We start from the raw sequence: 17009 nt of genomic DNA, 5'->3' as shown, positions 1-17009 counted from the left end.
CCATTTCATGTAGATATGGCGAATTAGAATTAAGTCGATGTGTTCTTAATCAAAATATCTGAAACAGTATACGAGAAAAAATTTAATTGATCATGTTAATTACTGCGCACTAGAATCGCGTCGCTGTTACGTCCTTTAATCTTGTGAATTATTTATTTAAAGTAATGAATTAATGAAATATATTATATTAATGATAATGAAATGTATTACGAACGCAGCGGCGTGAACACCCATGTATACGACGACTTCAATGTTATTGACCATCAGATTGATAAATACATTTTTTGTGTAGTTACATTGTGTTTTATTTTTTCCTTATTTATAAATCTATTATTTAAAAATAAGTCGGGTTTTCCTTCCTGACGCTATAACTCCAGAACGCACGAACCGATTTCCACGGATTTGCATTCGTTGGAAAGGTCTCTGGCTCCGTGAGGTTTGTAGCAAAGAAAATTCAGGAAACATTTCAACAGAAAAGCGGGAAAACCGGGAAAATCATTTTTCACATACAGCGCCTTGTGTAACATTTCGTTTGGTATTTAAACATAAGGTGGCGAAACGGAGTTCGCCGGGTTCGCTAGTTAATAATATTATTAATTGATAGTAATACCCTAAGTGCTTTTTTTACGTAAAACAACTTCAATGCCTAGCAGAATTAAGGAATTACCTGCTTTGTATGAGGACTGAACCATAACCCTCATCTTCAAATAACTTATTTCGTTTATCTTGGCTAAAACCTGAAAGTATGTTTTTGTTTCCAGTGTAGTCATTTAAAAAAAAATGTAGTGGACAGTTGCTAAATTAAAGCCTTTTCATAATATGTACCTAATAACTTTCTTCTAATATGCCAATATGTAATAACCACAGGTAATAACTTTCCATGATTTGTTCCTCGAGAAACAATCAGTGGGTGTAAAAAGATTTTGTGTCAATATCATAGGTTCGATTCCAGGCTAAGCATATTGATAATTATTTCAAAAATCTTATGATGCAGTTTCAATTTTCATCAAAATCGTTATTTCCTTCAGTTTTATTCCATATTCCTCATAGTTTCGGATTTCGTCTTCCACCTTCAGTTGAAAAAATCACCTGTATGTAGATATATTTTTTCCTTTGATAGGAAGAGCTAAATAGATAATAAAAATTGAGATTTAATATCTAAAATATGTAAAGTGAAAGCGCACGGACGGCTCGAGCAGTCAACGACCGAATGCTTGAGCAGTCCGTGTACGTCGCTCAGTCGTAAACTGCTCGAGCCGTCCGTGTACGGCCGGCCTAACTTTTGTAATAATTAGAACCGAAAATAATAAATTACCTAGATAATGGTGCCGTACACATAAACAAGTGCTCGGCGAACAAAGCTATGGGAAAATCTTTTAGGCGTAGCTTTTGTAGGGTAAATATGGTAGGCTATTTTTGACCCTGATTGAATAATAAATTGATTGTATTAATCATTCTTCAAATATCAAAATCTTATCAAAAAGGGTGCTTTGATTTGGACTTTATAGAGTAACAGGCAGACTCTTTTAAAATATTAGTAAGTATGGAAAATTATTAAAAAGTATACATTCATTGTAAAATTAGTGAAAATTGATCACTTATATTCTCATATAGATAAACTGATTTAGTTCCTCTCGTTTAGCGGTAAAATTTGAATGTGAACATCGACGTGCACTTGAAATCACTTGAAACGTAGTGATTAGAGTGTTTCTGTTCACTGTTCAGTGTTTACCAAAGAGTACTATAATAATATGGTGTTTACCGTGACACAGTGACTAACTTATTGTATGAATTAACCTTGCTGTCGTATAAAGGCTTTGTCAGACAGGACGCGTACTTAGCGCGCGTCAGAGCGTTAAGTTGACGCCGCGATATGACGCTAAGATGTGTTCTACTACCATCGTAGAATACCGTCAAACAGAGCGCCGGCGCTAGTAGTACGCAACGCTCTGTCGCGGCGTTAGGACGCTTTAACGTCGGGTGTTGTATTTTTTTACAAATTTTATTTTAGCGTCGGAGTTAATAGGCGTAAAATAATAATAAAATACTGCATAATGACCGAAAATTTGATAGAATTGGTTAGAAAATATCCATGCTTATATAATACGAAGGATAGTTCATATAAACTATAAAGATATACCAATGAAGGCAAAATTGTGGGCACAAATCGGAGAAGAAATTAATGAAACTGGTAAGTAAAAAATTCTTCCGACTCCGGAGTTAATATCGCTGTACCTTGTTTTGTTCGTAAGTAATAATTATGTAAACAACATGCAGCTTTAATAATATCAATTGCTGTGTCCTAACGCGCGCTAAAGCGTTCTGTTTGACGAAGCCTCGCGCGACGTTAAAACAGGACGCTGTAGCGCTACTACGCAGCGCTAAAATACGCGTCCTATCTGACAAAGCCTTTAAAGTAAAACTCATACATAGTAAATAGTAAGTAATCTTTATTCAGTCTAGTGATATCACTGCTACAACGCGCCGTTTTATCAAGAAATAATTTAAAAGATACACTGCACGAGTGTTATGTTAAGGTCTTTTTATAAATTAAGTAACTTTGGGCTTCCTGGGAAAAATTGTAAGTGTAATTAATTAGTTAATTTATAAAGAGCTGGTAATTAGACCCGAAATGAGTAAATTACCTAGATGATGGTCAAGATTGTTGTTGATTAAAAGGCGCGAAATTTGAATCAAAATCGTAAAATTGTGAAAAATTTTGGAAACAATAGTATTTTTATCAACGTTATCAACATCAATTATGTTGAGATATGATTAATTAATACAACAAAATTATTTTTCTCTAAATAGTTAACTCATGGTACGGACAGGATATTTACACAATATTTATGAGAGTTGAGTCACCTCGCAAATTATAATTGTGTTTGTTTATTTCGTTAACATTTTGTTAGTTAGGTTATGTTAAGTTACACGAAGATTGTAATTTATTTATTTTTATGTCTACCATTGTGCATTACAGCAGCAAGAATGACTAGCATACATAGTGCATATGTTGATGAAGTCCATGATGTGCCCATGTCAGTAATTATACGACCTTTTATACCAGAATTGGACGAAAATAAAGTGCAATCGTTGATGGAAACAATACAGGTGTGTAAATTAATATCTAAATTAATTCATAAATTCATTATACTAGTGTTGCATGATTTTCCCGGAAACGATAAGGGTTTTTATGTAAGGATCTATAGATACCTATGTAAATTATAAATATACAGGGTGTCCCACTGTTGGTATACTAAGCTCAAAGGAGGTTATAGTTTGGAATACGCTGAGTACGTAAAAAATAATTAAAAAATTCCAGACGCATTTTTTTTCAAAAAGATGAATTCTTAAAACTCTATGTGTACACCCATAACAAGCAACCCACCCAACTTTGCCACCAGCACGTGAGCTGTCGTTTAAGATTATGTTTTCATAGACAAAATGCTCACATTAGAGGTGCCGGCTGCGCGAAGCTAGAGAAGAAAACATAGATTTTCAGGAAAAATTTAGCAAAAAATTTTTGATGTAATTTTGTTTTTTAAGTATTTTTTACGTGATCAGTGTATGCAAAACTACAAGTCCCTTCGCGCTTAGTATACCAATAGTGGGACACCCTGTATAATAAATTGAAGCTAGGTACTAATTACCATGTATGAGTAGCGTTTTTTTTATTAAAATTTTATGATGTAGGTAGTCAATTGTTGCAATTATGTTTACCTAAATATTCAATAGGCCCTAATCAGCACAGCCTGGTATTGATGTTGGTTAAAACTTAAATCTATAGTTCATTCAATAATAAATAAATCATCACATAATAAATAAGAATAATATTAATTTAAATTTCTTTTACCCGCATGTTTAATGAATATTAAGTTAACATTTAGGCCTCCCCCACATTGGGCGTAGGCCGAGCGTACGCGTTTCCTGAGCGTGCTGCCGGCGTCGGCGCGGCGCGGACGTCGCGTCAGCGCGCCGTCTGTGAGGCGCGGGCTACGCGTTGTCCAGCGCCGCGCGGGCGTTGCGTGAACGCCGCGCAGACGCCGCGCTTACGTCGCGTTCCATGGGCGTTCGGCCGCCCGTGCCCCCCGCACACATTCCCCTCCCGCGCCCGTTTGAGTAGTAAAGCTAACAGCAGTGTTTCCTCGTCAGAATCCATTCTAGTGACTGACCCTAGCGGGCGACGACGAGGGCAATGAGTGCGAGGGGCACGGCGCGGGCGGCCGAGTGCTTTAGACGCGACGTCGCGTCGGCGCGGCGCTTGCGCAGCGCTTGCATAGCGTTCGATGGCGCGACGCCCGCGCCCCACAGACGGCGCGCTGACGCAACGTCCGCGCCGCGCCGACGCCGGCAGCACGCTCAGGAAACGCGTACGCTCGGCCTACGCCCAATGTGGGGGAGGCCTGACTTGCAAATATTGTTTGTCTTTCGCAACGCGTTCGTTAATTTAAATAATGATTATTAGATTTAAATGAGGATTGTCGGCAAAGCAACACAATAGTGTTGCTGTATCTTTGTCATCGTATATTATTTTATACGTTTGAAATAATTAAAATTAATGACTAAACCATCAAGTATCTTCGCGTTGTCGAAGAGCTTGCAGTCGTAAATTACTTATAAAATAATTAGGCACATAATAGGCTTAAAATGGATCAGATATAGAACGATATAAATATAGAGGTATGCAAGTATCGTTTTGTGAATAAAACTGTTTCTCATTCTAGAAAGAAGAAGCACAAGGCATAGTTCCGCCCATAGACGTGTTATGGATCACAGGCTCTCAAGGAGGCGACTATTATTACAGCTTCGGAGGCTGCCACAGATACGCTGCTTACAAACGGCTGAACCGACCCACAATACCTGCCAAATTAATTAGGTCCACTATCAACGATCTCAGGTCTTACTTGGGCAGCAGCACACCGGAATTGAAATGATTTTTAGAATATAATTAAAGATTAATATGATAAAGCTATAATTTATATTATGCAAAAATAACCTTTTATGTAGAGAAGTTATTTATGACTAAAATTAAGTTCCGTCTGTATTACCTTATGTTTATTAATGTGTACTTAATCGAAATAAAAAACTTTATAATTTCCAACCATTTATTTTCATTTCTTACAATATCTAACTACAGAACAATGAGATATGCATTTACACAATATATTTACAGTCATAAATAATATAAAAATACATTTACTACATCTGTACTGTGGGCGTAGGTACTTGTGCATTTCGTAAAAAGCGCTGAACACAAAATTAAATAGCACCAATTTTACAAAAGTGATAGATAGGTACGTAAAAATAATTAAAAACCATTTCTAAAATAATTGCATTGCATTTGAACTTTTTACAATAATTACGAATAAAATACCGTTAATAGATAAATAGGTTAAGTAGGATACAGGCAGTGTAAAAAATGTCATTAAGTATGATTTTAATGTAACAATTTTAATATTTTCACGGAGATTCAATACAATATATAGAGAAAACTTCGTCAAACTTATTAAAACAACATAAAATTCTGTACATAATATAAAATAGGTGGATTCAAAGATCACAGTATAGATGTTTAGTCCATTTAATAGAAACAATTGTACAAGAAAACCGAAATAATAATACAAAATCTTAGAAATTTATTTACATAAAAAAAGACGACTCAAAAGTCATAGTTCAAAAAATATCTGCGTAGGTACATTATGACAGCATTAGCAGTTAGCTTGAATTGAACGCTAAAGAATGCAACCCAGATTTAGATTCTATAATAACTAGAGTCGAGACTTTCTGTATATGGTTTAAACCTTGATTCATTATAGCGGTCATGGCCAAACTGCGTCAGAAACAAACTAAGTCAAACCAAGTGACCTATTGGTTTTAAATTAGTTCTTTATTCCATATATTATTAAATAATATATAATAATTGCAAAAAATAGTATAAATATGCAAATAAGTTGCCGGTAAATTCAACGAGTGCAAATTCATATATTTTCTAAGTATCCAATTAACATCAATAAATAATTAATAGATTTATATAACTGCCTCTGAAGACATTGAGTCTTTTTCACACAATTGACTATTACAAAGTTTGAAAAACATGTGATATGGTTTACACAAATAGTTATAACATTAAATAGACACATAACACCAAAAACACCGACATAAATATAACACACATCGGAATAAGTGCAATCCATTATTTAACTCATTACAACTTATTAAATAACATTTATTCGTTTCAAACATTTAGATGACATTTAATAACAAACATTTAGTAGAACAATAATTATACTTATCCAATTACATATTTACCAAACAACAATTTGGATATAAAGTAATTTTTCCTGTCATGATTAAATCCACACTGCCTTAACTACATCAATATGTATTCGTTTTGTAAAGTCAATCATTTTAATGTGTATGTATTTAGGCTATTTACTAAACAATAAAATACTAATAATACCATTTAAAAGCTACAAATACGTATAGGCGCAACACAAAGCCTTAATATTCGATATTTTTTATCGATTTTTATATTATTTACACAAATTATGTACATTAAAATAGATGTTGTAAACATTTATATGTTTACAAATATCAACAAAATTATTTACACAAACAGTTGATATTCGTCTATTAACATTTTTTTAAAGTCACCTTTCTACATTATGAAAAGATTTGTAGGTATATGTTACGTATTTGTGACGTGTAGCTTTAAATGTATATTGAAAAATAGTATATTACGATAATATATACCTAGAAAATGCCTAGAAATAACATTTTTAACTTTTTTGTAGAACCGAAATGAATATATGGGTAACTATAATAAGGGATAGCCCTAGTCGTAAATATTTCTTTTTGCATGTCCATCCATTGTATAATTAAATTCTATTTACACATTTAAGACATAAATAATATTTGTAAATGAAGAAGATTAAAAAATATATTGTTAAAATAGCGTGGAATGTGGAACACATAAGATATTTGGTGGGATATCATTTGTATAGCATGACTCTTCAAAATCATGTCATGCATTTTGTCAATTCAATATTTACTAATAAAAAAATTATTTCAACTCACACATTAAAAAAAAGTTAATTAGTTAAAATAGCTTTATGAGTATATATATATTTTTTAATCGTTAATTTACATAAAATATAATATTGCCTCAGGAGCTAGAATAAAAGAATACCTTATAGTCGAGACGACAATAAAGATTGAACCATACCAAATATTACGAATGTAACTTCATTGGAGCCATAAAAACAGACTTAAATGGCTAGGTATCATCAAAAAGAGAGATAATACATAGAATACCCTAGTATCTAGAACGAGAGAGATATATATTATTTTCATTATAATTACATTAAAATCATAGCTGCATATGAATTATAACTTGAAAATATGTAATTACAAGTAAGTGCTACAATAAATAGCTGTCAAAAAACTTTTGGCACTGTTTTCTCACTAAAGTTGTTAAGAACTTTCAAATAATTGTCGCCTTAATGCTATTGAAATGGATTGACTCCGTAAATACATAAAAAAAGTGTAGATAGACTTGAGCATAAAACATTGAGACGAAAATGAAGTGTAAGAAATAATTTTCTAAGCATAGTGTGGCTTGTAGCAATCACATTTTAATAAAATATTTCAATTTGAAGTGATGCATTTTGCACTTAACACGTGATCGAATATTTATGATAATATATATAATTTGATATTTAGATAATTTGTAACAATTACAACAATTCTACAGAAACATTTAGAATATTTCATCTTATTTTGTATACAAGTAGATATTTAATCTAATTCAGACATTGTGGAATCAAAAAAGTCCTTTTTACTTTCCTGGCTCGATTAATATTTTAATAACAATTGAGATCACAACAACTTTTATGTAGGTACAATAAATTCACTATATTTTAAGTCTGATCTAATTATGTTCTGTTATGTTTTGATCTAAGGAAAATAGTGAATAGTTTAATTATATAGCAGACCAAGCAAATATCTATAACAGTTAATGTAGTCACACTCTGCTGGTGTTTTAAAAACGGGGGTAATAAACATATACACCCACACAGACTTTTTTTAATTTCTTGACATAGTAGGTACAGATAATACTACTGACTGATGTCAGTGATTGATTGATATCATAAACCACTATTTTCTTGATTATCTAGAATAGGGACTAAGGTTTTAGTTCTAATGAGAGCTGAAACTTTGAGCCCCATAAGGGATCAAGGCTATAAAGGATCTAAATGGCACAGATAAACTTGAAACTACCCTCATTGGGTAAAAAATGGTAATCAAAGGTTCAAAACAATTCCACATTACCTGAACTAGCTCTTAACCTAAACTTGGCAAATTTAAAGCATTTTATGCACCATCAAGAACACTGTGTGCTTTTTTCAATGTGAAGGAGCAAAAATATAATTTGATAGTGCGACAGACAACAGTTGAGAGCTTATTATAATAAACATCTGTACATTTAACATGGATAATTTCTTTACATACCTATTATGATGTAAAATTTCAATCGTTCCAACAAGTGAAAATAGTCTCTGTATTTTTTAAACTATTTCCTAATTTTGATACTATTTTTTAATTATTCTTACACATAAAGAATTAGTATGTCAATATTTCATTGACTGTTTTGTGCGTGACACCAAATCTTCTACACAATATAACAATTATTCACAATCATATGACATGGATAATCCAAAGTACACAGTATAACTAAACACACATAGACACAATGCAGAGAGTATTTTTTACCAATGTCACATTCATACTATCATTTTAATTTAATTTATTTAATATTGCACTAATGAGAATTATGTCAAATTTAGGGTATATAATCTATTATGTCAAATTTAGGGGATACAAATGAAAAAATAAAGAGAGTCAATGTATCCATACCATAGTCATTATCTTTGCAAATTGCATCGAATTTTTGATGACCTTTCAATATAATGTTAAATTGATTATACAAAACTGTATTAGTATGCTTCACTATTGTGATAAATTTCTCAACGTCATTTGAGAATTAGCTAATATTTCCTGCGTCATGTAGCAGTTCACATAATATATAATATACTATCTACAATACAATAAAACTGACTTCCATTCATTCCGTCTGTCCTATCTACAAGTGTTCACAACTTCACATATAAGACACTTAATACAATATCACTTATGGGTAAAGTGGAATTTTGGAAAATACTGTTATAATGTATTAAAAACCATCTCAATTCCCTTGTGCTATACAATATCAACTTATTTTCAATTTTGAATCTTATGCACATAACCTTAAGGTCCAAATTACCTCATAAAAATAACAGTACTTCCCTATGTCCACTTTAAACCAACACACAGGAGATTACAATTCCCTCAACACTTATTTTGTCACACACATAGAGTTGAAATAAATTATGCACACACAAATAGCTTGCTCGACTGCATCCATCTTGTTTTTCTCAGTTTGTACCATGCCAATACCCGTAGTGTATCCAGCTGACCAGATCTTAGGACCTAAAACTTTAAGATCATGCCTTTGGACCTAAAACATTCAGACCAGATCTTCGTACCAAAATTTTTTTTTTACCAGATCTTAAGACCTAGGACAGTCAAAGCAGGTTTTCGTAACTAAATCATTCAGGATACTGAGATATATCTTCCGACCCAGAACATTAGTACTAGATCTTCGGCCCTAGGACATTCAAAACAAGTCTTCTGACCAGATCTTCAGTTCTAGAACAGGTCTTCGGACCTTTACACCAGGTCATCCATCAGCTGCTCCAAGTAGTGCCTCTCGCGCTCGGCGAGGCAAAAGTAACATCAGTCGAGCGCCCCGATACACTCGGGCTCCTCCACTACGCAGTCCTTCGGGAAGTAGCCGGAGCGGTTGTCGCCCTGCGAATAAGGGGTGGGGTCAATTTTGTTCTGAATTTTATTGTTATATAGACATAAAAAATTGTATAAAAACTAATTTGAGATTGATAGAACACAAACAATCTAAACAATACATTATGCTTTTAGAATAAAATGAATAATTCTTTAATGTTCATTTGAATTAAATGGGATTGTGTTCAAATTGTTCATCAATTCTATAATAATCTCCAAATCATGAGAAAATGTAAAAGATTTATTTATAGATTTACTCAAAAATAGCGTAACCAATGAATGCAACAAGACTTTTACGAATTATCTTTATTTTACTTAATATGTGATAGAGAAAACTCATATTAGTAAGGATTAAACACAATATAAAATATACAACCTTACCACCAAAATGCCTCGCGTACAGCGTCCACTAAATTTTACATAAAAAATCAGCCAAAATAAATGTTAGTGCAATATTAGTTAGCCTTTAGTTACATCGTATTAGTATTTTAATCTCTTATCAAGTTATAAGTTTTGTTGGTTGGGTTGGAAACCATCTACTGATCGGGACATGCGAGGTATTGCGTTCCCGTAATCTTAATTGGAGCAGCGCGTCGAATCACCGTCAGTCTTACAAAAACTTTACAGTACTTTTTTTTAAGGTTATAAAAACTTAAATAGATCTGGTTTAAAGCCATCCATTTCGTCAATTACCCTCATCTATTGTCCCTTCTATGGTTCAACGCTAAAACATATTTATTAATATGCCTTTCATTTAGACGATGGTTTAAATACGTTTTAGATTTGGTTTGTTGTTAGTCCGTGTTTTACATAGTTTAAAGTTGTGCGTTACGATTGTCTAATAATTTTTGAAGTGAAACTTCTTTATCGGGGTTGGACAAAAATTTAGTGTAACATTTTTGCGTTACGCCGTACGCGTGACATTTTTGCGTTACGCTGTACGCGTGACATTTTTGCGTTACGCCATACTCGTGACATTTTTAAGGCCATAAAGAAGTTTCACTTCTTACGTGTGTACTCTAGTACACGCATACATTTTTTTATCTGTATTTGACAGTTCGTTAGTCACATACATTATCTGTAAAAACAGTTTTAGTTTTAGTCGGTAAGCAATAGATGTAGCCCACACTCCTCCCCATTCCATGGTTATCTCATGCACTTCCCCCTTACAAAACTACAATTAATTTTCCCCCAGCGCATCCAGCACCACGCCAGCTACTACCACCTTGTCGAGTATCCGGCCCTTCCACCACCCGCGGGAGTCCCCCTCCTTGCTGAGCACGAGCACCTTGGCGCCGGGGCGGAGCGCCAGCTGGCTGCCCTCCAGCGGACGGAAGTCGTGGATCACGGCGGCCACCACGCGCCGGAACGGCCAGCGGAGGCTCGAGTTTAAACTGGAATACGAATATTAAGTAAAAAAATAAAATCAGAAAAAAAATAAAATAACACGTTTAAAGTCACGAAATTATTGTATTGTCATTGATGCAAGAATTAAATTCATGAAATATTAATTGTGTTTTCAATAAGTGTTCAAAGTTTAAATTAAATCTGTCCGTTTAAAGTTAGGCAACATCGACTCTAACCGACTGGTTACACCCAAACATAGAAGCTAATAAAAGCGTGAAAAAGTGTTAAATGCACTAAATATTCGATATTTTAAAATAATAAAAAAATTATATACCATATCACGTCATACAATTTTCTATTCCTTTACAAAACAATACTTCCAAATTTGTATTTTTGTTGTAATTTTGCATGTGGTATTAACAGCTCTATATAATTCTCACCCCACAAAGTTCTCAGCGAGGCTGACTCGCTCGTAGTACGTGACGAGCTCCACGACGCTGCGGAAGAACCGCGACTCCGACAGGTAGTAGTGCGGCACCGACTCGATCGGCTTGCGGCACACGCGCATGTGCTTCACTGTGTTGTCCGTCCTATACGTTTATTTATTTATTTATTCATCTTTAACTTCAGTACAAAACATACCAACACGCACAAAGATAACAATTATTACAACGTTTGACTTAAAAATAAGGTACAATTAGAGACAAACGATACTTAATTAATATTAAACAGGTCCACTTCAGAGGTAAACGGTTATTAATTATACAACATACCGTTCAACGGTAAGTTGTTTATTTTTGCTGCTATATTGAATTATATGTAAGAAGGTTCGAAAAAAATGATTTTATAATGTATAATATCATTTAAAGGTTGAAATGATTTAAATGTTTTTTTGAAGTGAAACTTCTTTATCGGGGTTGGAAAAAAATTTAGTGTAACATTTTTCCGTTACGCGCCACGTTGTTTTTATCCCTACCACGCGTGATTGACGTATTTCTGTAAAGATGCATATAGTAAATTTTTAAAAAAAAAAGGTCATAAAGAAGTTTCACTTCTTACGTGTGTACACTAGTATACGCACAAATTTTTTTTTCGTGAATCGTACTATACGCACTTGAGCGAGAGCGCGTAGTGCGTGTCGGTGGGCGTGTGGGGCGTGGCGCGCGGCCGCACGCGCAGCAGGAACGTGCCGTCAACGCGCCGCTCCAGCCGTGCTGTTGCCGTCTCGCGTCCCATCTCACCGACGTACCTGTTCAAACAGTTCAATAATTATAATCTATACTAATATTATAAAGAGGAAAGGTTTGTAATTATGTATGTATGGTTTTCACGCATAAACTACTGGATCGATTTTGATGAAATTTGCCACACATAATCTTTAGACCTTGAGATTAGCGCCCCGACAGCGCGATGCAGTAGAGGTACTCACCACATGTAGTAGTGCAGCGAGTGGTCGGGCTGCTGGGTGTGCGGCGGCAGGGGCGGGGCCACGGAGAGCCCGCCCCCGCAGCGCCCCGACAGCGCGATGCAGTAGAGGTACTCACCACATGTAGTAGTGCAGCGAGTGGTCGGGCTGCTGGGTGTGCGGCGGCAGGGGCGGGGCCACGGAGAGCCCGCCCCCGCAGCGCCCCGACAGCGCGATGCAGTAGAGGTACTCACCACATGTAGTAGTGCAGCGAGTGGTCGGGCTGCTGGGTGTGCGGCGGCAGGGGCGGGGCCACGGAGAGCCCGCCCCCGCAGCGCCCCGACAGCGCGATGCAGTCCTTGTGCGCGCACGCGTTGCACACCGAGCACAGGTAGCCCTGCAATTGTTGCCAATGTGAGTACAATTTGCAGATTAGTTATTTGCGAGAGGTTTGTTGACGTGACAACGTAAATCGATAGAGCCGGATGCACGCACGAAAAAACATGACCCATGCGGCGTTACCTCGCTCTGAGGCGTTCCATGTAAGGCTTAAAGTGCAAGCGAGAGCGCGGAACGAGCGACAAAGAAGCACAATCGGACGTTGTCACGTTCAACTATTGTCAGTAAACCGACTTTACAGACAACCAATTTTTTTATAATAATAGAACATGTTGTGTGGTGGAATTTTAGAACTTTTTTATACGAAAGCATGTATAACTGCTATGTTCTTATACAAATATTTTTTTTTTTATTACTCGCCCAGATGAACAACAATGATGTGGAAACAATGTGGAAATCTTTCTTAGAAAATAGTTTTTAAGCCTGTTAGGCGATTAACACACGGCACCGCGCACCGCGGCGGTTGGCAGTGAATCCCTACGAGGAACGGACCGTTCGACCGCGCGGTCGGGCGGTGTATGTGTGTTTGGTACCAACGGATTTAATAGAAGCCAATGCAACTTGAGAACCGCTGCACCGCCAACTGCGGCGGGACGCGGCACCGTGTGTTAATCGCCTTACGAAGCGATTGAAATCTAATACGGTTTCAATATATAAAATGGCAAAAATAAGAGATAATGAAAATTTTGTACATTTACGCACCTGGAATATTCTCCCTTTGAGGAATTTCGAACAGTGATGGCATGTAGCTGGTTTTTCGAACGTGTGCAGAACAAACTTGTGATTCGTGTTCCGGCATCCAGCAGGTTCCAAATTGTCTCTGAAATATGAGAATTGTTATTAATTTGAAAATCTTAAATGAAATTAATAAATTGCAATATTATATTTTTGAGTTACTCTATTTTAAGTGTAAGGTTATTTTCCGGAATCCAATACAGATTATGTAGTTTCAAAACTCAGAAATATTATAAATGCGAAAGTTTGTGAGGATGCATGTATGTTTGTTTATTACCCTTTCAGGCAAATACTACTGAATCGATTTTAATGAAATTTAGTATGTAGGTAGCTGAAGACCCAGAATAACACAAAGGTTACTTTTTATCCCGGAAATTCCAAGGGAACGGGAACTATGTGGGTTTGGCTTAACTTTGGCTGCGCGGGCGAAGCCACTGGCGGAAAGCTAGTACATAAAGGTAGACAAGCTTATAGTTACGTTCAGCGCTGACAGCAGAACTCGCGTAGTATTGACGCAACTGGGCGGAAGTGTAGAAGGGGCGGGAGTTCTCACCGCGAGTAGGATCGGAGGGGCTAGTGTGAGTTTGATCGAGTACGAAACGTTACTATCGCGTCTGCGTCACAAATTTGTATGGGGAATCAAAGCTTCCCCATACGTCCGCTAGGGGCGCTGTTCGATTTCCCATACTAATTCGGGTCCAGTTAGTGGGACACTCACATGGCATCCTGGATGGTCTTCAGCCACTTGCGGCGGCACTCGTCGGTGCGCGCGTACAGCGTGAACGTGGCCTCCTTGGTGCGCCGCACGAGGTAGAAGTGCGCCGCCCAGCGCGAGTCCGTGCGCAGGGCGCGCCGCCCGCCGCCCTCCTCCACGCGGTACTCCGCCAGCCGGATGCCCACGCGGTACGAGTACTGGTTGTCCTGCACGTGAATAATGTGATATATTAGACCAGGTCCGATAATTTTTGAAACAAAAAAAAATCTCAGTAGGATGAAACCCATTAGAAAAGAAGGAAAATATGATAAAAATGTAAGGAAAAATAAATTACGGTCAATCCGAGTTCGGGAAGTGGGAGGGGGGGAGCTTTTAATAGAAAAAAATGATCTCTCTCGATTTCCGACAAAACTACAAGTCCTACGGAAAAAAGTTCAATGGCAAAGTTGTGGGTAATAAAAAGATCTACAACTTTTTTATTAACAATTTTTTCACATAACCTCTATACAGGGTGTAATCGTTAAGTGTGCACAGGCGATTTTTCCGTAAGTATTACAGATAACAAAAAGCTTTAAACTGATATCGAAAGTACTTAACCTAATGAGTAAAATGGCCGTAATAAATTTTAAAAATAAATCGAGTAATATCAAAAAATTATCTTTAAACCCTCCCATACATTAAGATTTAAGACTTAAGTATGAAATATGAATATCCCATATACATTTAAATTTTAATATGAAAGATTTTAGCTTTCTTTTTCTTTTTTGGTTTTCTCCTTTAATTACTTCGCAAATTTGAAGTGGCATTTTCCACGCTTTTTCCCGGACATTTTCACGCATTTTCCGGATATTTTCCGGGGATTTTCCACGCATTTCCCAGGCATTTTCCAGGGATTTTCCACGCTTTTTCCGGACATTTCCACGCATTTTCCGTGTATTGACAACTCTGTGTATTGACAACGCGACTTGGCTTTCTTTTTGGACTGATTTTCTTCCGATTCTGTGACCGTGGCTCGAAACTGGACTTTGATTTTTGCTTGCGATTTGAATTTTCAAGATGAGTTCGTATACTAACGAAGAATATGCTGACATTTTGATGTGTTACGGGTTTTGTCAAGGTGTATCTGCACATGCTCGTGCGGAATACATGACCCGCTATCCTGACCGTCGTGCACCAGATGTTAGTGTCTTCGAAGGGACCTATCGTCGCCTTAGAGAAACTGGTTCGATTCTAAGACGACGAACAGACGTCGGTCGGCCATCTGTCCGGGATGAGGAAGACGAAGAGGAAAATGAAATTAAGCGATTTTTTCGAATGGATCCCACGACATCAACAAACATTGTTGCCCGAGAACTTGGTCTGTCTCAGTGGAAAGTATGGTTCACAATGAACACTTCAGGATATTACCCATATCACTACACGCCCGTGCACGTGATGGAAGAAGGAGATCCTTTAAGAAGACTAGATTTTTGTAGATTCATGTTGAATGCGGATCTGGAAAACCCCTCGTTTTTCAAAAAAATTTTATGGACAGATGAGTCCAAATTTGATCAAGACGGTATCACAAACTACCAAAACGCTCACTATTGGGCTCCGAAAGCACGTGGCAATCCTAACAAGAAGATTCCAAAAAAATCACAAAGACGATTCAGTCTTAATGTGTGGATGGGGATAATTTCAAATAAATTAATTGGACCATACTTCCTTCCGGACAACCTAAATGGTGAAAATTATGAGACCTTTCTGCGCCAACATTTAAGCGACCTACTTGAAGACATACCCCTGACTTTGTTAAGAGACATGTGGTTCCAACATGATGGCTGCCCTGCACATTACAGAAGAAGTGTTAGAGAATGGTTAGACATCAACTATCCAAACAGATGGATCGGAAGAGGTGGGCCCATACCATGGCCGGCTAGAAGTCCAGACCTAACCCCCATGGACTTTTACGTATGGGGGCATATGAAGAGTCTGGTGTACAATGAGCCGAACCCGATTCCATCTGTTGATATTTTACGACAAAAAATTATCGATGCAGCCAATAAGATGAGGAACCAATTAACAACTGGGGTAGTCAAGAGTTCTCTGCGGAAAAGGTTTCGAATATGTGTTCGCAATAGAGGAAGAAATGTTGAGCAGGAACTGTAAAGTTTTTAGGAAAAATAAATTATGACAAAATTTATTCTGATGTTGTACTTTACTAACACTGTCCCATGTTTATCCCCGATTTCTTGGAATCTACGAATGCTACCTGAGGTTATCATACCTTTTTACATAGCTAAGAACATGCACATGTTTTTAAAAACATCTGCAGACACATTTTCATAGAGATTTTTTTCAATATCTTTGTTTAAAACGAGTTAACTTAATTACTTTAATGTTATTATTTTTAGTTTAAAAGCCATTTCTTTGAATTGTTTGCAGCGATATGGATTTTTATTGCTGAGAATTATTGTTTAACTCAACCTTTACATAAAAACTCAAAAAAACCGAGACCAAATAAGTAAA

General features: G+C 36.4%; 2 protein-coding genes across 3 annotated transcripts in view; one reads left to right on the top strand and one right to left on the bottom strand.

The window, feature by feature from the left end:
- The first annotated feature begins 1754 nt into the window (after window positions 1-1754).
- On the top strand, window positions 1755-5297 carry Srx (sulfiredoxin). The gene is made up of 4 exons (XM_089712920.1): window positions 1755-1814; window positions 2418-2581; window positions 2981-3111; window positions 4725-5297. The coding sequence occupies exons 2-4, from the start codon at window positions 2530-2532 to the stop codon at window positions 4932-4934; spliced, it is 393 nt and encodes a 130-aa protein (XP_089569046.1). The 5' UTR covers window positions 1755-1814; window positions 2418-2529; the 3' UTR covers window positions 4935-5297.
- Vav (Vav guanine nucleotide exchange factor) overlaps window positions 5088-17009 on the bottom strand; it is a 27434-nt gene continuing 15512 nt past the window's right edge. Inside the window, exons 10-16 of one of the 2 annotated variants that reach the window (XM_089712962.1) lie at window positions 14505-14707; window positions 13754-13871; window positions 12907-13049; window positions 12362-12496; window positions 11688-11837; window positions 11123-11294; window positions 5088-9909 (exon numbers count right to left, since the gene is read on the bottom strand). In XM_089712962.1, the coding sequence (XP_089569088.1) occupies window positions 9835-9909; window positions 11123-11294; window positions 11688-11837; window positions 12362-12496; window positions 12907-13049; window positions 13754-13871; window positions 14505-14707 (996 nt within the window). In that variant the 3' untranslated portion in view covers window positions 5088-9834. The remainder of the gene's footprint in view (window positions 9910-11122; window positions 11295-11687; window positions 11838-12361; window positions 12497-12906; window positions 13050-13753; window positions 13872-14504; window positions 14708-17009) is intronic. The other variant, XM_089712954.1, reaches the window with a different exon arrangement.

Source organism: Colias philodice, chromosome 3 (assembly GCF_061535455.1).
Source record: "Colias philodice isolate Cphi_HAF_F1 chromosome 3, ilColPhil1 Martin Lab GWU primary, whole genome shotgun sequence".
NCBI lineage: Eukaryota > Metazoa > Arthropoda > Insecta > Lepidoptera > Pieridae > Colias > Colias philodice.
This window is presented reverse-complemented; position numbering and strand designations above follow the sequence as displayed.

Bases quoted from the DNA above. Each gene is read 5' to 3' on its own strand.
- Srx (XM_089712920.1), top strand. From the start codon at position 2,530: ATGTTAAGGTCTTTTTATAAATTAAGTAACTTTGGGCTTCCTGGGAAA. The intron at 2,582-2,980 runs GTAAGTGTAATT...TGTGCATTACAG, and splicing joins TGGGCTTCCTGGGAAAAATT to CAGCAAGAATGACTAGCATA. The intron at 3,112-4,724 runs GTGTGTAAATTA...TTCTCATTCTAG, and splicing joins CGTTGATGGAAACAATACAG to AAAGAAGAAGCACAAGGCAT.